Source organism: Varroa destructor, unplaced genomic scaffold (genome assembly GCF_002443255.2).
Source record: "Varroa destructor unplaced genomic scaffold, Vdes_3.0 BEIS01000002.1, whole genome shotgun sequence".
NCBI lineage: Eukaryota > Metazoa > Arthropoda > Arachnida > Mesostigmata > Varroidae > Varroa > Varroa destructor.
The window spans coordinates 51,418,032-51,440,240 of record NW_019211455.1 but is presented as its reverse complement, the minus strand read 5'-3'; the positions used below and the strand labels follow the sequence as shown (position 1 = coordinate 51,440,240).

General features: G+C 39.5%; 2 protein-coding genes and 1 long non-coding RNA gene across 18 annotated transcripts in view; 1 reads left to right on the top strand and 2 right to left on the bottom strand.

Moving 5' to 3' along the window:
• Window positions 1–1,703: 1,703 nt before the first annotated feature.
• On the bottom strand, window positions 1,704–20,811 carry LOC111244903 (BCAS3 microtubule associated cell migration factor-like). Of its 7 annotated transcripts, none has more exons than XR_015322209.1 (15): window positions 20,674–20,811; window positions 11,569–11,750; window positions 11,040–11,110; window positions 10,639–10,741; window positions 10,143–10,338; window positions 9,695–9,773; window positions 9,317–9,423; window positions 8,781–8,907; window positions 8,201–8,332; window positions 7,619–7,898; window positions 7,373–7,464; window positions 6,669–7,069; window positions 6,343–6,439; window positions 5,856–6,146; window positions 1,704–5,270 (listed from the first exon to the last, which is right to left on the bottom strand). XR_015322209.1 is itself a non-coding variant. In XM_022792445.2 (14 exons), exons 1-14 carry the CDS (start codon window positions 16,569–16,571, stop codon window positions 5,949–5,951), a joined length of 2,151 nt encoding a protein of 716 aa, XP_022648180.1. In that variant the 5' UTR covers window positions 16,572–16,621; the 3' UTR covers window positions 1,704–5,948. The 7 variants fall into 7 exon arrangements, 1 of the variants encoding a protein (XP_022648180.1); XR_015322211.1 differs by lacking the exon at window positions 20,674–20,811 and adding an exon at window positions 19,225–19,371; XR_015322213.1 differs by lacking the exon at window positions 20,674–20,811 and adding an exon at window positions 17,078–17,203.
• On the top strand, window positions 15,147–18,812 carry LOC147757968 (uncharacterized). 5 transcript variants are annotated; one of them, XR_015322218.1, is made up of 4 exons: window positions 15,147–15,394; window positions 15,546–15,663; window positions 16,473–17,046; window positions 18,552–18,812. It is a non-coding gene; the product is annotated as an uncharacterized LOC147757968 (long non-coding RNA). The 5 variants fall into 5 exon arrangements; XR_015322220.1 differs by lacking the exon at window positions 15,546–15,663 and having other exon boundaries at window positions 15,150–15,394; XR_015322217.1 differs by lacking the exon at window positions 15,147–15,394 and having other exon boundaries at window positions 15,419–15,663.
• The window catches only part of LOC111244587 (nose resistant to fluoxetine protein 6-like), a 45,051-nt gene continuing 43,536 nt past the window's right edge, over window positions 20,695–22,209 (bottom strand). For all 6 annotated transcript variants that reach the window (XM_022791833.2, XM_022791834.2, XM_086981544.1 and 3 more), the window contains one exon: window positions 20,695–21,850. In XM_022791833.2, coding sequence (XP_022647568.1) covers window positions 21,755–21,850 — 96 coding nt within the window. In that variant the 3' untranslated portion in view covers window positions 20,695–21,754. The remainder of the gene's footprint in view (window positions 21,851–22,209) is intronic.

Here is a 22,209-nt window from a genome sequence, read left to right as displayed (position 1 = left end):
ATTTATATCAGATTGTGCGAGTTTATTTCGTCCTTTTTAAAATGCCCATAATTTACGCTCCTAATAAAAGGAAGCGAATGAAACAGTCTTATACTGCTGATTCTGACTAAGCTAGATCTGAGCTCGATCCGTAATGAATAAGTAACTATTGGGAGTGCCATAAGGATACTTAAATGTTTCAGGTTCGAAGACTTTGAAAATAGCGAAACATTATTAGGCAACAAAGGCGGTCACATTTACGACCGAACGGAAAAACTGATGCCTACCACAGCGGCAAATCCTTGTCCTAGAACATAGGACTCGTGTCCTATGTTCCTAGGAAACGTGTCATCAAGCTATAATCTTTTTGATTTTGCAGTAAACTACGCCTGAGCCATTTAGCATCTACGACGATTGTAAATGTACTTCAACATTAATATTTCTGTGCCATATGTAATTACTTGAACTACTTTAAAAAAAAAAACTGAAACTAAACAGCTTTTATATTGTGCACGAATTTTTAGTATTACTATAGTTTATGGTTTCGGCATAACCTGGTACTGCTTGTTGAAGATACTAAATTGCCAATTCTGCCTACCCTGCCGGTTTCCGCTGATCATTACTGAACGATTGGCTACCACTGAGTATTTAGTGATTACATATTACAGATTTTATTGCCGTTATAGGTGCCCCTTTAGAAAATCGTGCAATGTATACTTCTTCTGTGTGAGCGAAATGTATCAGACGAATATTCCCTTAATTTTATATTGGATTGGTCACTGTGCAATACCGACGCTTGTTAATCGTAATTCATGGATCGTCTTACTTCTTGGAATTGATCTAAGCTCAATCTTATTTTGTTTAATAATACAGTTTTATAATACTCATTCTATGAATCTGTAAAGACGTCAAGTTATTTGCTAAAAGAAGTTCTAGAAATTGCGTTCATCATAACATACGACAGGTGGATACAACAAGTGGAAACAACAACAACAAAGAATGTTGGTTAAAACAAGTCCCGAACGAACTCCCAGGTTCTAAAAATATCGTGAGCATTCCCTTTTTCCTTGAATCAGGTTTGAAAACGGGTCGTTTTAGGATAAATAAGTGCAACCGGTTTTCAACGCATAGTCTTTTGACTCTATTAATGAGTACCTGTAATAATCTTCGGTCTGGTGAAAAAAAAAACTACGTTTGCGGACATGAAAATACAGGCTTTATATATTTCACGTTTTGCCGGTATTTGGCCAGCTAGCAGGACGCGAAATTAGAGAATGCCTAGCAAGAGGGTTGATGATATAATACGAGTTAATTTAATTAAAAAAACATAATGTGATTTTCCATTTGCGATTTTTTTTTTGTCATAATTTATCGTGTATATTGTATCCTTATCTGGTAAATTATACTATTTATGTAAAGATATTAATCCAACGTTTCTTATAATATCTCAATATAGATATAACTTAGCGTCTAGTACCAAAAGCTCTCCTTGTGGCATTTTAAACAACGTTTGAGGCACTACAGTCACAAATTTACTTTAGGCTAGCGCAAATATAAGATTACTGGACCTGTTGGCCTTTTCTGGTAATTATCAATATTACAAGCTTCTTATCTTAGGGTAACCACGAAAACTTAGCGACCAGTGTCACAGATAATCTAGAAACGTTCAGCAAATGTATCACCTGAACCCTTAATTTGTCTTAATTTGAAACAAAACACGGATATTTAGTAATAACGTGCTATTTGTTTAATTTCCTTTATTGTAAAGTCCCCTCACGTTTGTTTGTCGTTTTTCTCTTGATTTTATTGTCCTACATAGATACATAGATACATTCATATTGGCATTTCTAACGTTTCTTTAGACTTTTTTTTGTTTCTTTCTTTTTATAAATATACATGACTAAGTGAAAAGTAGTTTCTGGTCAGTAACATTCATCGACGTCAGATTTCCTGTAATATTTGCGTCGTGTGCTTTCTAATGTTTTTTTTTTTATATTTTTTCTTCGACTATAGCCTGTCAGCAACCAATGGAGAGAATCGAAGAGAGTCTAACGCGCGGTATGCTGAACGCCTTCCGTATAGTTTATTCGTCTGTTCATAGACACACTGTCTTAAGCTTACTCAATAGAGCTTAATGGCTTGCGCAAGCCGACACGGAAATTAATGACGGCTCCCTTTCATCAGCGCACCTATACAAGCAAAGTTTTCAAATAAAAATAAGTCATTTCTAAAGTCTTCGCACACAAGAAGCTCTAACACGGGAACTAACCTGGAACCATAACTTAGTCTCGATTAACTTAGATCACAAAATTAATTCATAATGTCTAAGAAGCTCGATTATGTAGGACAATCAAAATTTGTTTTGAGCCAAACGAACCCTACAGTGTTTCCTAGATAATGCAGTCCTTATCAAATATGTAACAGCTGTTTACGCTCCTTTTGGGCGAACTCCCTCTGTATCTGCAAGTCGCTTGCTGTACAGTCATTTGTATTTCCCTCTCAAAGCAAACGACTCGACTTGTTCGATATCAAGAATTTTTAAAATTTTTCTTATAAAATTATTTTTGGTTTTACCCATTGTCGTTATATGTGCATTTCACAGATAATATTTCAACATCATCATTTATTCGTACCGATCTCGTGACCATCGAGAGAGCTCTTTTCTGCAATTGCCCCTTATCATGGCTTCGCTTATTCTCGTCGAATGCAACTGCGCCTCTCAACGCTAAGGACTAAACATTGGCTGATTTGCATCTGTAGTAATAAGAAATATACAACGGCTGAGGTTCCGAAATAAAGGCGATGTTAACATAATCGCATGTCGCACTTATCTACTGAAATGTTTTCCAGGGCCATGCCCAGGTGAGTTTCGCATTGGTGCGCAATCGAAATCGATAGGCTCAATAGTCGCGATCTGGGTGGAGCGACTCTCAGTTGAGTGCTAGCTACATTATAAAGTGTGAGACTACAAATGTCTCCGCGTATATCGAAGCAGACGCGTAATAAGAAGAAATAAAAAGTACAATGTAATGTACAGGTTTCTTGCTAGTAGTATTACTATTATGACAGTAGTAAATCTAACTTCAGAGATAATTTTATCATTTCACACTGTTTAGCGTTCGTTTTATCGGAGCGCAGCATGGTCGTTTTCTTCTCCGGCCCCATCTATTTTCAAACGTCATTGCTATCAATAACAACAATTATTATGATCATCGCCACCGATGTCGTTGATGTTATTCGTCAGTCAGCGTCATAGAGCACTTTACGCTTCGGACATCGTGAATTTTCTACCTGTACGTTATCTGCTGGTCCATTATCATGTGTGATCGTTGTAACGATCGCTAAACCGAAATTGCGTTAGGTCGTCTTTTTTTTGCGGTGGTAGTAGCTAAAGTATGTTTAACCTTTTAAACATCTTATTTGTTTGTTTTATATTTAATGTATCTTTGCTATTCTATCAAATATAGTATGAGACAGCCATCCAATCGTACAGTGATTTCAGACAGGCGTTTGACAGTGTTGTTACATGTACGTTGTTAGCAATTCAAGTGTCATTCCCTTGTTATGTTTCTCAATTCTTAACAATTGACTACTAGACTTCGAAAACGTATGTCTGACGCTTAAAAAAGCTGCCAAAGCAACCCGCGCAGATATCTACAGACATTTTAAAACTGAGATACAAATGCGTCATTCTAACCATCTGTGAATGAGGCGACAATCGAACCCAATTCATTGTGGGCCATTTTCCAACTGTAATCTATGTTCTCGTCTCTGACACGTGTAAGTTCTGCTGCCTAACTATGGCCTTCACCTTGAAGCCTACAGCTAATCTGGACAAAGGAAAAAACGTACTGACATACAGTAGTATCAGCATATTAAGAAAGATTTTTCGTTTTAATGTACCAACGTTGTCACATTCTCTGCTTGTTAACAGTATCTCGAAATCAAACTAATTAGGATGTCTCTGGCACTTACGACCGATGATCACCACACGATCATTTAACCGTATCTAGTCATATATTCTAAATGTTTCATGTCCCTTTCTTTTTGCCGACCGTCATTCAAAATAGTTCACAGGTCCAATTGCCCTACTCTATTATTACACTACCAATGTAATAATTATTATTATTATCGTTGCAAGAAAAGCACAATGTGTCGTCTTTCATCACGCATCATAACAACTCATAACTGGACTCAGCGCGAGCATTTTTGGTAGTTAGTATCACCCGCTTAGTTAACACTATCTAACCTACCATCCCTTTCGTTTATATTATCAAAGTAATACAGCACACGATTGACGCTTGCATCCGCTTGCCTTTTCTTTTCTCCCGTCCAGCAATTTCTGCCTTATTTTTTTGCTCATTGTCGGTTGCATCGTAAGAACTGTCCACAGGTTGCTTGCTACTCTATTTACTCACTTACATCGACATGAATTCTTGCCACATTTTCAAATAATAGCATTTATATTGTGTAAGACAATAGCGATATGGTAGTATAATATTATATTAATAGTAGATGCAATAATAATAATACCAGCCAGGCGTCATTTCATTGGCATCGTTATACTGACAATATTCGTCGTAGTTACTATCAGAATGGTCGAGACATCTGTGTGGTTTGATATATCCTTTTCATCATAATCACGCATCCTGCAATGGCTAATCTACTAGTCTATGATATCACATTATGAAACGATCATGCGCCAAGCCACTGCATTTAGGCATTCATTGTTGAGCGTCCATCGTAAGGACATAGACAGACAGCCTTTTCAGAGTTCAAGGCGATTCATTCAGCTCAGCGGAGCTTTCTCTGGAAGAAAAACACATTTGCGTAAAGCACACGCGCTAACACTTTCGTACTTTATATGCACACAGATCTGCCGCTCGAAGAAGTTTGCCTAGTAGCAATCAGTGACACTTACATAGATGAACAAACATTTTTCGGTTGTATCCTTAACTCACAACGGTGTCGCGCTTTTTCTTTTACTTAGCACGGCGACCTCGCGCAGTAAAATAGAAACTCGCTAAGGGTGTTTGCTGTGTTGTTGTTCTTATTGTTGTTGCTGTTTTTTATTACATTTTTTTCAGGCGAGTCCACCAAATTGTTGTTTACATAGTTCCGCCTCTTGCAAGTGCTAATACCATTGTCTGCCCAACGTTGACCTGGGCACGCCCATTTCATTCAATAAAAAGCTGCTCTGCTCTTTCCTTTGAGTCGGTTCATTTTTCTCGAGATTTTGCAGTAGCCCAGTGCCTCAAAATGCTAGCTCTCGTGGACATACTGCAACGGTACTAAACACAAAAATGAGAACTGTCTTGAATAGCATATTCAGTTTTCTTCGAAGGGAACAGAAATTGTCCTGGGCTAGTTCTTCTGTTACTTCTCATGCTGTAAGCGCAACAAGTTCACGATGCAACTACTCAGGAAACGGCTAGGAGCATTGCACAAGCTTTTCCTCGTTAATGATTGAAGAGAATTGAACTTTTCAGAATTTGAGGAGCGTCACTAAGGTTCAGCTTGCTTACTTTTTTGAGAATTTTCTGTGCGAACTACTTTGAGCCAAGGTTTTGGCTATACCGAAACACGCGCGACAAAGTTGTAAATCAATACACTACATACATATGTAACTTTAGGTTACCACTATGAGATATAAATATTATTAGCTTAATCGTTTAAACCAAATCGGCTCTGTTCGAAGCTTCCGACCGTTCTAAAGTTGAAAGTCTTTGATCAGCACCTATAAACGACCTAACTATCTACATAACAACTTCTTGTGCCGTACTTTCAATTTATCGGCTACGAATAACTTTTCATGTGCCTGTTACACTGAATGCATAACCAGTGATCGTTCTGGTTCGCAAGATATGTTAACTTACATAAAAAACAAAAAAGTAGGAACGCAATCTCCTGCTGTTCTCCCAGGCTGATTCGATAAACTAGATGGCTCGAGCGCGTTGTTACTGTTGTTGTCATAGCGATTCCATGTCGCCCTCGAAGATTAGGAGGTGCTCGGAACTTTGGCTAGGTGAATGATAAAGCGAATCGGCAGAGGAGTGTACACCCGGTACACCCGTCTCCATGCTACCGCTATGATAGCGAGGAGGGAGATCTGGTTCGGACATAGCGTCCGCCATATGCTCGGCGATCAGATCGTGTGATGATTCCACCTATGAAAATGTATAGAAAGTACAACAGAAAATCTAATGTACAGACCGTCAAAAAATACTCGTTGACGCCAACTGAGAATTAGGGCATTATTAAAAACATGTCCATAATGTGCATGTGTTTAAGATAATGTTAACTATGTTTCTTAAACATTGTCAAACTGTCACCTATAATTTGAAGTAACCATGTTCAGCTAACCTCAATAAGACCACCGTCTACTAAAGAATCATGGAGAGCTAGAGCGCCACCCTGCTGGTGACCGGGTTTAAACGAGAATTGAGGGCCCATCCATAGCCTGGAAAAAGCAGAAAAGAGAAAACCTATCATCTGCTTCGTTTTTCACTACCTTATTTACACGAAAAAAATACTATATACAGTATTACAATTTATAGGTAATAGGTGATAATAGCATGTATTGGTTTTTAGCTGATATTCGTCTACAGACGTACAGCCGTAAATACAACATGGAAATAAGGCATGCTATTTTTCGGTTCTTTAAAACTGAGCTTCCGGTGATTACTCACCGCCGATGTGGTGGAGCATATGTAACAATTTCCACTTGACTCATCCAATATCCGCTATGTTTTCCTGGCGTAATGGCGCCCTCGCCCCCACCCTGAGGCCGACCCTGCGGTGGAACTCGTTTTGTCGGTGGATTCAGTCCCGTATTCGTACCCCCGTGGGCGGCGTTCGGACCGCTGCTTGTATTGCAAGTCGTCGCGCCGGCTACAGTATTTGGTATTAGCAACTGCCATTCAGCTACATGGTGGGCAGCCACATCAATGCCAGTCTCCTGGTCGCTCGCCCGACCTCCAATGGTGCCGCTTTCGGTCATCTGCGGACGCAACTCAAGAATGTACTCGAGCAAGGCCCCGGACGTGGTCACCGTAAACAACGAGTCCTGGTTAGGCGCTTGTAAGGGCGCCTACAAATTTGCGTAGGCGGACAGACAAAGCAGACGAAGCCAAGGGTTGGCGAGAAAACGTCGAGGATAAATTTCATCGTAGCAAAAATGGACGAAAAGATAAAACAACGATTAAAAGTGTGCTTTGGAGTCCTGCGCAAGGTATTATCGACCACATATTTTATACAATTCAAATATTTGCCTGCTACCATTGTGTCAGTTACGAAAGATGATGGACATCTATTACCTAACTCGTCTATTTACGTGTGTGTTTTTTAAACTTTGTCGCCTCTGTCTATACCCATGTTTTGTTGGAAGATTTACCTTATTATTAGTGAGCCAACAAGCGCGTGCCGACGAGAATCCCATGGAAAGCAACATTCCGTCGCCCTTTCGGGAGCCAACTTCATTATCACCTGAAATATTATCATTATTATTATTATTGTTAACCACTTACGCTGTAAGGTCTTCGCGGTTTGCCTACACAGCCAAACACAAACCAAAAAAAAAAGTATATCTTTAGTTTTCCCATTCTCCATAACCAGTTTACTCATTTTTACATGGACCTACCGAGATTGAGGGTGTGACGGATCTGCACCGCTGGTTGAACTATGAGTGAGTCCGAGTCTCGATCCACGCCTACGCTACGGTGATATCGACTTAGTTTGTTAACAACGCGGGGCGCTAAATGAGTTCGCACCGATGCCCGACCTCCGTACGGCGCAATGGGGAACACGTGAACAGTTCCTCGTGCAGTGGCTGCGGCTGCCCAACGCGAATCGAGTGAGAAAGCTAAATCCCAGACGGTTGCCGTAGTGTCTCCTCGCTGCAAAACGTACAACAGCTCCACCTGTCGAGAAAAATAGAACACGCTTAATTTAGGCAACGTTTACGAAACCTGCTCTCCGTGGCGTTTTACGCCCTTTTGTAAAACTCTATCAAGAGAAAAAAAGTCACAATTAATCAAGAAAAAATCTACGATATTGAAAGGCTATTACGATGATGCTTGCATGGGCAGGTTGATGTTAGGATGCATTACCAAGAATAAAGGATAATTTCGCATTGGACACAAGTTTGGGCACAAGGCAGTGGCTCTGATATCCGAGATCCATGAACAAACTATAAAAAGTCATGGAAGAATTAGGGGCTTACCTTAGCATGAGTAGAGCCAGCAGGATGCGGTTGAAGTCGGAAAACGTGAAATTTTCGGCCCTGAGTATCAGCTGTCATGAGCAAACTGCCCGCTGCATCAAAGCACAATGAAGTGATTGGGTCCCTATGCGCCTGTAAAATGCAAAACAACATGGCTACCCGTGCGTGTTTCGTAAGCGGCATAAGACATGTGAAAAGTGCGCAAAGGTTGCCGAAGTGGAAAATAACCACTTGCAAATCTAAAATAAACTATCATAATATTTAATAGCTTACTAACAAATTCGTAAGTAGAGAGCCACACCAATTTGCGTATGCTTAACTAGAATGGAATTGGAGTTCTTCTGGTTTTAAGTCTTCGGCGCTGCCGCCCACTTCATCCTGAGAGCATATAAAAGTATCCTTCATGATGACTTTTCTTATATAACTACACTTATATATTCTACATCTAAGCAAATCGTAAGGAAGCAGCCATTAGGTCTGTGAAATTCTAAATTTAAAAAGGGAACTTGCACTCTTCAGTGGGTTATGCTATTTTTTCCACGAGTCCAACAAAGGAAATGTAAAATTGCCTCGATCGTACCAAAAAATGCAGAAGCATCCGATCCGTATCGGTCGCGGCTACATCAACAACACTCACGATTCCCTGACTGAAGTGAGCGTTGCCCCGACGAGGCGGTGAGCAACTGCTGGTCACAGTTTCACCCAACCTGAAACCCAACATGAGCAGATGGGAGTGATAACGATTCGTTGTAAATCATAATATATTAAGCCGTCAGAAATGCAACAGACCCACAAGCAGCGAAATAACAATTTAATATGTAAAACAAAGTATTAGCCATTAGCAGGTTATGCTTATAGCGTATGCTATAATGCCTGCTAATGGCAAAACAAGAGTTCTAACGAAGGAAGTCAGGTTCCCATTGAAGTCTAACAATATTGGTCTTTACAAAAAATATATATGCACGTATTTTTGAGTAAAAGAATATTGAGAATCGCAACGGATGACGACCTCGATAAACTCTCGAATCTCTATGATCTGCAATTGCGCTATAATTCAATAACAGTATCCAGAAATTAATCGCAACGAATTCTGTTCACTTCTGCAAGAAATCTCACCTAGTTAGACCGGCTTTGATGATCTTAGCTGTTTGTATGACCGTCACGGTTACCGACGCCGGGTCCTCACTGATTAGGCCACCGGGCGTGGCCTGCGAGTGTGAAAGCTAGAAATGCGATATGTCACAGATGAACAACGTGGGTTAGAGAGTTACTAATTACGAGAGTAACAGGGTTGCCTTAAATTTTCCAAAAAAAAAGTAGTTTTCAAGTTCAAAAATAAATTTAGTTTGACAACACTTTGCGTTTCACGTTTTTATTCACCACTTTCCACCGTCTTTGCCCTTTTGTCTAAAGTGAGACATCTGTTATTGCACTTTACTTTTTAACTGAGTAACTTTACGTGACAAAAAAAGGAATTGAATTAAAATAACAAACCGTTTTTTCGGCATATGCTAGCCATCTGTTTCCAATGGCAACAGGTACTTGCCCGCCTGAAGGAAGCACGAAAAGCAGACTGCAACAACCAAATAGAATATTTTTATTAACAATATTTTTAGAATCGATTTCATAGTTTTGTTAGCGTCGTGTCTTTTTTTTTTGTACTTCAACGTCTGTCATGGCTCGCAAAGCCACCAAAAACATTATCTAAGTGTTGATCGTCCACGTGGACCCATACTGCTGCCTTGTTTTTTCACAAAATAATCGCGCATATTAAAATGGTTAATCAAAGTCGCTCACTCCGAGCAACCAATGTACTTGTCTATGCAACTGCAATCACAATTATATTATAGCAATATTTACACATTGATTCTCGCATCGCTTTCTTGCTGTTATAAAATGAGTATGAAGACAACGTTCACTCAATATGTTCAATTTAAGTCACCTAAAATCATTTGAGGCAAATACGACAATCTGCATCTGGCATGAGGCGGCTAGAGCGTGTCTTGAAGCGACCACCCGTTGAGCGTTATGGGTGAGCGAATGCCGCATAGCACCGTTGTGCAAGGACAGTACTGAGATGGCGTTCAACTCGCAAAGGGCCGCTAGCGGACGTTCCACCGGAAATGCGTCTCTGGTGCCTGCAGTTATGATAGAAACGAGGTAACAAAAGCCATGGAACTTTAACAGGATATGTTGATCAAAGCAACGTATTCGTCACGAACGGTTTTCTCTCGTGTACATACCCATATGTCATATAGCTACAGTGTTACTAAAAGATGCTCTTTAATCAGGACTCTCCTAGCGTACGCTGATCAAGCAAGGCTAGGTAAAACATCAAAAATTGTCCGAAATTTACACGGTCACTACAGGATTTGGTTGCAAATTAAATATTGAAAATCTGGTCTCTCATTATTCGTCAGAGAATGTGCTAAACTTACATTTGCTTTTACCCGATTGTTTGACGGGAGGTGGAAGAAGACAGAAATCTTTCACTGGACTCGAATTACGTCGCGACAGAATGGTACGCGCTTCACCGTTAACCTATAACAGCAAAACATTCGTTAATAGTAAAGAGAAATAAAAAATTTGATCATTATATGTATACGCTACATGAAATGACTTAATGTACGACATGTGCGGAGTTCCACATTGAAATTTCGAATATTTTATTAACACTATGTATTTCCACACAGTCAAATTGACCACTAATGATAGGTCTTGTGTTGATGACGTTAGCTATTTGGCAACCTATTAGCAGTGAGGTTGGCAGTGATTACAAGAAGGCAATGTTGACTGAACATTTTTTGGTAAATGGAAAAAACAATTCGTGAAGCCTTACGCCGACCGAAAATAGCTGTATACCGTCACCGTATCCCATTCCGATGACAAGGCATCCTGTCTCCTCCAACACTGGCACCACACATTTTTCACCACAGCGAATAACACACAAAAAAACGCACTATGTTAAACAGTGTTGTTAACTGTTAACGTTGGAGTACATTCCTCGACATTTGATTTATGTCGAATTGTACTGCTCGCTGACTTAGTCTATCTTAGGGACACGTAGTGGTCTAGGTTCGAATCCAAGCATAAACATATTTCGTTTCGTGTTGATAGCCAGCCGTTTGACTATCTGTTTAACGGTGGTACCGAATTAAATTCGAAGCACATAGTTTAGAGTGCACTGCCTATACAATGTAAGGCACATTGTCGAAAAAAAAACTTTATTTTCATATTGCTCTCAAAGTAATCCGCAGATCTATAGAATTTCTTGTACGAAATTAGATAATAGATATATGGATAGAAAAAACAATAATTTAAACGGAGGATCCTAAACCTCGTTTTTGCACCATAATTGGACACTTTACCATCAGTGTTTATCATCTTAACCCAATTAACCATCTCTTGGGTTCGGTAGTGCGTTTTTCGGGAGCCAGTTCCGGTTCCCAGCGGTCCAACGGTTAGAGGTCCTACACCAGCAGGAACTACATCTGAGATCATTCCCACAACACTGTCGACATATGAGATGCTGCCAAGACGCTCCCCTTCACTAAAAAATCCAAAGAAACGAGAGCTTACGTTAAACTTAAATCTAAAACGATTTATTAAATGTATCATCAAGTATGCACACACAGACACCCGCACACACTCACACGCATACATATAACACGATATGTGGAAAACGTAACGCAAACCTTTTCCGCTCTAGAAGCTTTACATTTTGAAATCCGAAGAAAAGCAATTTTAAATGTATGATTAACCTAATACAGACTTAGTAATCACAAATGATCTGGCAAGCTAAACTTAACTTATACATTTTGGTATTTCTTTTTATTCTCTAATTCTGTCATTTAGAACAATACAGAAATCATACATCGGTAGTCATTACGCATCAAGATATTTCGTTTTAAAGCGTAGGTACTTCAAGTATTTAATACTCGAAAATATCGCAAGACGTTTTCGAGTGCTGCGGAGTCTTGGCTACGCCTATCAAGCAGCCTTGATATTATAAGCAACGAAAAGCAATTGCTCTAGAGGAAACAGCTATGGTTTAGATAATCAAAGAATGCTTCGTCTATTCTCTCGTCATGTCGACTCTACCATTTACGACATCCCAGACATAGTTTACAAGATCGGGTGACTTGAACAGGGTAGAGAAAAATATCGCCCCCGTGTGTTTGTCCGTATTATAAAAACAGTTTATTTAAGTTTTTATAAGTCGACCTAATCGCACACCGTCGACATCGAAGGCAATAAGTAAAATTAAGCAGGATTCCTTTTGCTCATCCTCCTTATGGCCAGCTAGACGTCAACGGAAGTAGAGAACGCCTGCATGAACTTGTTAATACGTAAGCAGACAAAAAAAGGTTATTTGGAAGTGTGCAAGCCTATGCAATTTCTCTACAGTCAAGTGAACCACTTTCGACCTTACGTTGAGCCGTAGGTAAACTCCTCAAATAAAGGCAGGCTGCGAAAAGGAGATCAGAGTTCATCTTTGCTATTATATTATTTAACACGCCCAAACAAGGTCACGTCATTCCTATCGTGAAGCGTTCCCTGCATAAGACTGATGCGACTAAAGTACTAGAGCACACGTTTTACAATGAGGCTTCGGCAGCCTTTGGTCAAGTACAGTAAGCTTCGTTCTATTTTGATTAATTACGAAAATATTTTGATCGTATTCTACACTTTGTATTGCCGTACTTGAATGTGCTAAATATATGATAGAATATCAAGACAGGCGTACATTAACACAGATACAGAGATGAGTTACTAGGGAAAGGCGATCACAAATAAACCTAGGGACGTTTTTAGTGGGGTTGATGGGAGGCGTCGCTTCATAAACGACACGGCTTTTGATATTTCATAGCTTGGACACGAACGTTAATTCCCTTTTAGTAATACATTCAAAGACGAGAATATTTGCTACAGGGTCTAAATAGTTGACACTTGTATATTGGCAGTGAACATTGAATAGTCAGAACAGGCCTGTGATTTAGTGCTTGCTTTAGAGCTGAGAGTAATAGGAAAATGCAAAAACTATCGCCAGTATTTCCGCAAACAAATCGTCAACTCGTTTGCGCTTTTGGAATATCACAATATGTTTTTCAATATTGGATATGGTAAATAGACTTACAGGTAGGTAGACTTACAGGACTCTTGTGTGACAGTAATTTTTAAAGTTTATCAGTCTTCTTCATATAAACGACAAGCCAATAGACAAGACGCCTGACAAGCAGTGCGACAACCTTTTTAGCGCTGTGGATTGAACTTGTGGTGTACCCCCCATTAGATTTTATAGATTAGGTAAGCCCATATGTCAGGTAGTATAAAACTGTGCTGCTTCTCATTACATTCATGGTAGAAAATCATCGGTTGTGGATTTACGCACAATTTTTGTTCGATTTTTATTATATTTGCAGATAATTTTCAAAATTATCTCTACATTTACAGCGACAACAACTTATATGTAGAACGGTGTACTTGATTTTTTTTTATCTCACCTCGTCTGGAACACCAAGCGTGATTCTTGATAATGCCATATATCTCATAGTTTATCGTCATAGTCATATATATATATATATATATATATATATATATATATATATAGTAAATACCATTGATTCACCCTATGTAGACGCTGCGCTGCCTGTTTTCAGTTTCCATGTGCTCTATATTTCTCTTCAAAGGAAGCCAACTGATCAGTCTTATTTTGGCACTCTATCTTGGCAACAGGTGTCCACTGGCTCGGTCTATACTGTTATTCTTTTCACCAAGAATAAACCCGTTTTAGAGAAAGCACAGGTAAGGTCGTTTCGGGGTAGAATAGGAATAAATATTTGCCCTTCCAGGTTCAAGCAACAATGATATAGCAGCAATATCATTGAAAATTAATTGCTGTCACAGTAGTGAGACATCAACGCCTTACGCGGCATCGCCATCCGCACGTTCAGCATCTTAAAAATCCCGTTATGTTTACTCGGTTTCATTTTCCCTCTACTCTGTAGATATTCCAGGTACGAACGTGGCTATAGATTTGCACCTGCGTTCAGTGCTATCCGAGCTCGATATCATCAATCTAAATATGATTACGTTCCTGTTATGCCGCCGGAACCGAAAGGCTGTTGCCACTGGGTTTTGTGATACTAGTAACAAAAGAAGTGATGAAACAGTGTATATGCTGCAATTCGTAAATCTTTCGCGACAGTCTTCTGTACTTTTTAAACATGAAAATTGGTTTTTCTAAGCATGAACAATGACTTTCGTCCGTATAGGTTCGATTCGTTATTATTCTAAACTCACCTTCTGAACATAAGCGCGATTCACCTTACTATTTAAGAAAGTGTCGGGGCCCACATAATTATACAAACTTTATTTACTCGCTGTATAAGGCCAACAAGGAAAAACACTGCCAATGACAGATGCACAGTTATAGAAGGACGCAAAAAGTGCGTAACAATGAAGTAGACGATTTCCTGATTTTCGATCATAACCAAAGACCGAGTGTATAACACTGTGAATAGGCGAACAGTTCTGAAAATAATTGGGTCTGACTTGAGCATGATTTCAAGTTGCAGTTCTCTATATAGCCAGAATTTCCATAGTAATTACGAAGCGTATCGAAGTCGTGTTGACGTGACCAAACGTGCAGTCTCGTTACAGTCTCCAACAAAGTGAAAGAGAGTCGTCACTACCAATATCTAACTTGGCTATTCTATCTAATACTGTACACCGCATTATAATTAGTATCGACGTTTCACTTTTCATTCGATTATTATAATAGTAATATAATAAGATAATCATAATATTATAGTGTTACGAAAATGCAATGTACAGTACAAGCAACAATATTCATGCGGCCACGACGAGACGTAGATGCGCGCGCGTTCGTTTCCTTCTCTCAGTGGTATCGCATACAGATGTGTGGTTTCAGAAAATATCGGTTATTGTCGCATATAAATGAGCACTATTTTGCGCATGGACAGGTAACCAGCAGGGACGCGAGCACGAGCGCCATCAGTAACTGACACTGGAATCAAAGTGGACAGTTCTTGGCACCAATCCTCCGATTATTAGCAAAAACGCGTCCCGATTACGACGAATGGATTGTTGAGTCACCCATCCAACACCACTATCGGCAAAAGCCTGTAAACGCATCCCACAGCTTTGAACAGCAATGCCACTAACTCGCTGGTAAAAATACGTCTTTCAGACCTACGGATAGCCCCTTAGTAGATGGCTACACTATAATTAGGCAATCAAAGTCAGCCAGTTAGCTAAATACGAACACCATGTCTACTATAACTATTAATCTACACATTATGCTTTCTACAAACGCTTGTAGAACAGACCCCGAAGTAAATGCGTGAGCCAGCACTCGCAATAGGACGTAACGCATACACACACAGGCACAGAGAGAGGAAGAGAGACAGCTAGCAGTACGCCATCATAACCAGAGGACGGTAATATCCAGACCCATCGCTAGTCACAGCTGATTCGATTTGCGACCAGTATCACTTCGATCTCAAACCACATTAGCTGACTTTTAACGAATGTTTTGAGACACTGCAACGAAGTATGAAACAGTTGACACTTTTTGCCAGTCAAATGATTAACTGATGACAGGCGATCCGATGTTGTTATATGGCGAACTTCAAATTTGAAATTCGTATCTGATTTCTACGAAGTCTATGAATCAGTTCTTTATTGGTATATATAAATATAAAAAAAAAAAAGAGTATACTTTATTCGCTATAGATTTGCAAGGATTATGATAATGTAAAATTGATCTTTTTTTGCATGCTTCCCCCATAAAACAAATCTACAGCTTATTAATGTGATAAGGCGACAATAAGGTCTATTCAGTGTAAATCGACAGAGAAAATAGTGCTTCGTTCACATTGTTCGGAGATATCTGTCATTTTTCCCCTTACATAGAAGGCCTGTTCGGCCTTATTGAAATCTTCCTGACACGCGATCACTGACGGCTGCGAGATCGTTGTTATGTCGACTCGGATTTGCAACGCCCAGTTGGCGCCAACTGCGCAGTAGTGGCAGCAGTAAACAGTGTAGATAGCTAAACTAAGTTTTCCGCTGTTGTCGACTTGGTCAGTCATTTTAAAGGTGCCATAGTGACTGCAAAGGGCAAATGAGAACTGATCTGTGTTATCCACACTTAGTGCCCCTGAAGAGTATACCAGTAAACCCTTTGCAATTGCAACTCGTTAATTTTTGCAATTAACTAATGCTCAATAAATTGTTCTATGTTAAGGCCTGTTACTTGCCGTTTGTCACATCGCTCGACAAGCGTCGGAGAGATGACCTGTTCCGCGCCTCCGCAACCCGTCGAGCGAGTGCCCAGGGCTGACATTGCGCTGGTCCCGCTGTGACAGTGCACCACAGACGCAATCGCGCTACGCAATCGACTCGACGGCACGAGTCGACGACGCGAACCAGTTTGCCCCACTTCACGATAATTTAGCTTGAAATAACAATACACAAATACAACTGCAATAGCAACAGCAGCAGCAGAACTATCAGACACATAGACGCACGCACAGCCAAACCCACTCACTGCTGTGAAACTATCACCCACTATCAGCAGTACGATTCTGTTGCACGACTATTTTTTCTTTTTCTGCCAAATTGCTGATAAGGATTCTACGGACTCTGTCTGTGCAGAGGTCTGGATGAGCACCAGCAAGACTCCGTTTGTTCGAGAGGCTCGAAAGAGCAAAGCAGTAGCGGCGGCTGATTTGTTTCTCCTGTTTCTCTACGATTCCCTACTGAAGCCAGCCAGCCAGCCAGCCAGCCAGCCACCCGCCGATCAACATATACAACAAAATGTAAGTGCAGTCTGTCTAGTAGTCTACTCACTAGCAGGACTACAGCAGCAGCCCTGTTTACCAACACCATCAGCTGCTTAACTGCGGAGTAACGCGGCTATCGAGCGCGTAGTGAAACGTGGCTAGATCGCCTCAAGACAATCTAGATCCGCTAGCTAGCGAAATTTTGGTGGAATTTGAATAATACAATATTAAATAGAACAATAGATACATAGGGAGAACGATGGAAAATTCGAAACTAACGTTTCAGGCTAATCGCATTTGTCGGCATATTGACGGCCATCGAAACTGATGAGGGTCGGGTGGGAAAGGGTCAATCAGCTGTTGCTGACAAAGCCATACCAAATTTGATCATTTGATGACAGAAAATACGCACATACATAGAGCTATCGATAGAAAAGGCATACTCGTAACGCTTGTCACGCAGATTGCGTCACGTAAATGGCAAAGGGCTACCGACTATTGTTGGGCTAAGTTACGATGATAACTAGTCGATCTTGTTGTAAAGGTGACTTAGTCATGACGTTTTCGTTCTCAATATTTTGTCTGAAAATACTGCGAACACCAGAAATAGTGCCAATAGGCAGACCAAAGGATAAAAATGTATGTTAACTGAGATACAACATGCTGCAAAAATAAAGTTTTCAGCATGTAAAAAATCCTCCTAGATGCGTAGATATTTTCTGTCAGAATCAGGGTAAAGTTCAATACAACACCTGATAAGGTCGACAATATGAAATGAGTATAATTGGTGGTAATAGTAACAAGACAGGAAAAAGTTGTCGATGTTTTGTTGGTAAAACCCGTTGGAGATATTGAGCTTTAAACATAACGAGGACATGTTTCTGACAGGTACAGGACATTTTATCGCCGAGTAAAACGACGGATAATTTTTTTTTTTTTTGAAAAGACACACCACTAATGTTTTCGTCTAATCAGTCCTGTTGTTTTTTTTTCCATACCTGAAAGCGATCCTTGCTTGGCTTTTGTTGAGGACCGACCTACTTAAAGACGGTAGAAGATGTAGTGTGTCTCCTCTAAACTAGTCTATTTTTTGGTGTAATCTTTGCAAAATTTCAAATTTCGTCTACAGCCCGCTCTATCCTGTCAATGCATTAATGGGTTCAGACGATAATTGATTTTTAATCTGGCGAAACGTATTTTCACGAAAAACAGTATCTGAAGCGTTCAAACTGTGAACAAGGCACAGATTGTTCACGGTCGTTTCAAATCCTTTCAGTTCAAAATTTAATCGAATAAATTACCCCAAGTCACTCTGTTCACTTTTATCTACTTAGTTTATATATAAAAAAAAAAAAAAAAGAAAATCGAATTAGCAATACGGTGCAGCGTTTTCGTTGACTGGCAAAAACTCATGAACTAATCCGACATAGTCACGAAATTTTTCGCACAGAAATTTTTTACGACTTTTTTGCTGTGCCTTTAGGACACAGCGCATAGACACACACATATACATAGGTCATTAAACAAGCCGAACTTTTCAGGCCTCCTCTAAAACATCCAAATATTTTGGGTTCGCAAAGTTCAGTCAAATCACATACTGAACGGTGATGATGGCCTGAGAAATTATCCGGTCTACAACTCAACTCGTGAATACCTAAAGGAAGTGAGTCGAGAACCTCGTCTGAATTAGTTGCTTCCAAAATGATTTCAAGTAGTATAATCCAATCAATAATTTACAAGCCTTGTATTTATAACCTTTATTTATCGTGGTGTTTCTAATAAAAAAAAAGCCTAAAAATGAACTATTTCCTGTTATTTAAAAAAATGTTAAAATGAAGCTTTCCTGTTATAACAGACAACTTCGATAATTTCCAATTGTTGACCACTTATTATTTAGAGAAATTTTAATCGGCATTCAGAAATGTATTACAAAGAGTTCGCCTTGAGTAGGTCATTTAGTTTGATCTAAAAATGGGCACAAACTATCATTCCGTTTCTTATTCTCTAATCCTGACTCAAATATTATTGGATAGAGATTTCCTAATAACTGTAAACTGATAGGAAAAAAAAACATACGTTATGGCTTACGTTTCCGTTTTATGCTAACAGATTTATAGATCGATCCTGAACACCGTTGTTTAAAATTTCATGTTAAAAATGCTAAGATGGAAATTACTGCATAAGGCAGATTAATGAATGGTTTTTCCACTTTACCATAATACGAAAGTAACACTTTTTTCAACGGCAATCGGTTTCACAGACTATAATTAGTTCGTAACAAATCAGCCTCGTTTTCTCTAAAGAAGTCACATTCAAAGACGTGTGATTTATATGTTGTCCGCCTTGGGGCCACAGTTGCACGTTTCGCCTATTGTACAATCGCAGACGAGCAAATTACAAATAATATGTTACTGCTTTATTATGGTCAAACGTATTTTCTTTCGTAATTCTATTTGGTCGCGATTCAGTCTTTGATTCAACAATATTTAGTATGAGTCGAACATAAAATGGCGCTCGTTTTAGGCTCGTTTGGTTTTGAGGATATCCCGCGGTGTGTCAGCTGAGGGGCCTAGCAATTTACCACTATATATACATTATTTTAAGTTACATACATTCCAAACTGTGCAAACGTATCTCTATCTATTTTAACTCGCTAGCAATCGATCTTGGAGTTTTTCTCTAATAAAGTGAACGAAGAGTAGACAAGAGACGTAACCTGGTTGCACCTCTTGCAGAAAAATGAGATCTAGTTAACCTTTTATCTATATTCACCATGGTATTGTAAATGTTAAACTTTTTCAGGCAACGCTTAGGGAAAATTGATTTCAGGGCAACGAATTTTCCGTAAAGGTAATCATAGCTGTCAGACTCCGCCGCGTATGATTACGAACTGAAATTTACATAAATAGGCCTCGATCAGAAGCCTCGAGTAACCCGTTCAACCCTCCCCCCATGACACTCAAATAACGTAACGATTCAGTTCAGACGGATAGTTATACTTCTCCGAAATCATTTTTATAACGATCGCACATCGTCGTACCAATCTGTGATACGCAAGGGTGCATAGTGCAGTAGATAGAAAAACGTAGGCTGTGGCAACTAGATGTGTTTACAGAAAACCTTTTTCGTGGTCAGAGTATGAATTTGATATTGTACAGTCAATCGGTCGTCATAGGCTTAAGAACAGAAGCTATCCTAATGCAGATCGATATCAATCGTACTGGCAGTCCAATGGGAACACATATGGTTGGAAAGAAAGTAGTTTTGCTTATCTAAATAATTGGAAGGATAAGGAACGTAGTACGTGTAGTACACGTTCTTTGTTATATTCTCTGATATTTTACTCATTAAGTCCTAACGGTTGTTCCTTAGATGAAACTCAGAGGTTTTTTTTGACAGAGAAAGACGGCCGTCTTGCAACCATGCGATTTATAGCCAACGTTGTTAACTATATGAATTGGTTAATGGTCAGACAAGACTTTAACGGGAGTGACGTCGTCAATTAAATCACATTGAAGATGCGTAGACACGCGCCGTTTCCGAGAAATATCCGGCAGTGTTTCTTTCGCGTTATCAAATTCGCCTACACTAAGTAGATAGATGGGCATTTTTTGAAACAAATAATAACGCACTAACCATTATACAAGCGTCTGTGTAACTCACGTGAAATAAAGAAACATCCACGAGTGTTCTTAACTTGTTTTTATTTTCGTAACAAACACCTTGCGCATCTTTGTTTATAACACAAATTGTTTCTTCATTAGAGGAATGATTGAGCTTCTCATGTGACATTCATCCAGACGTACCTAGCAGATTATGAACCGGAACATTTCAACACATCATTCGATAGCATAGTGTCACAAAGTACAAGTTAAAATGACCTTTGTCCGAATGCTAAAACACTTTTAATGCGACTCGTTCGACGCAAGCTCCCAGGTCCATTGATCCATGAGTGCATGATGATGGATGGAGCCGGCAACGGTTCTCACTCTGTGCATTTTTGCATCTCCTTTCTTTTTACATACGTAACGAGTGATGTTCACGTAACCTTTGCACGCGCTCACAGCCTATATAAACTCTGTTCATTTCGCCTGTTACTATTGAATCGTGTTATTATTATTATATCATACTGCAAAATGTAGAGCTTTTAAAAATAGCTCCTTATCATTGTTTCGGATACCCTGATCCAGTACAGACGTTGGAGTAGACGTGTATTGGTACTTGTTTCGATGAAAAAGTTTATCCAAGCTAGTTCCAAAATATGAGTTTTATCTTTTAAATAAAATCTAGATATTTTTTACATCGTAGGATGACAATTTCTGAAGTTATTGTGGTTCGAAGGATAAAGTGTTGCTTGACTTAAATAATTCATCTGGCATGAGCTGGTTTCATCATTCAAAGCCAGCATCATCACAGACGTTTAGAAACGCAACACACGAGAACTTGATACGTGTACGGAAAATTCTTTTGTCAAATGGATCATCGTATGACCCCTACCATCGGACTTTGGATTCGAGAGACCTATAGAGTATCATGGAAGGTCTATGGTTTTGACAGTTCGTCGCGAATTATCGAATTTCAGGGTTCTACACATTGAGGGTTGCCTCTCATATCATCTGGCTGTAGCCTGAGATAGATCTGCTCATATTTTAATATATAATTCACTCATGATACGGATTGGCAAGCATTTGTTTAGCCAGCTAATCATGAGCTGGCGACTAGAAGATCAGTTACTATCCGGGCGTTACAGTCTTTCAGGGATGGTTCTTCTATAGCCAGTTATGGCCATTTGATCCATTTGATATTCGCGAGAATTCATATCTATATCCTGACGGTAAACCTGCAACGATAAAGGCTTCATTGTATAAACAACATTAGGGTTACCTACAATACATTCAAACGTTATCGCTTCAAGCACTGCACTACGATCGTTCACTCTATTAGAACAGGATAAATTTCCATTAGTATTCGTAATTGAAGCTTCGGTGTGTCTTTCATCGCAGATTTGTTCAACAGGCTTAGTGCTACTTATAGGCTAATAATGAAGAAAATATAACTATATAAATAAAATAACTAGTCAGCTCCTATATAATGATTTTTGCGAAGCCCACTTCATACATGTAGCGCTTGTAACGCTTCGGGCCCTGTGCATTTCTTTTCTTGAGAACACTCAATATAGGGTAAAGTTAGTATGCTAGA

Coding starts and splice junctions, on each gene's coding strand:
- LOC111244903 (XM_022792445.2), bottom strand. CDS start 16,571: ATGTCAGCCCTGGGCACTCGCTCGACGGGTTGCGGAGGCGCGGAACAG. Junction 10,742..11,039: donor TACAGCTATTTTCGGTCGGC/GTAAGGCTTCAC, acceptor TTGCTGTTATAG/GTTAACGGTGAAGCGCGTAC. Junction 6,147..6,342: donor TAGACGGTGGTCTTATTGAG/GTTAGCTGAACA, acceptor ACATTTTCATAG/GTGGAATCATCACACGATCT.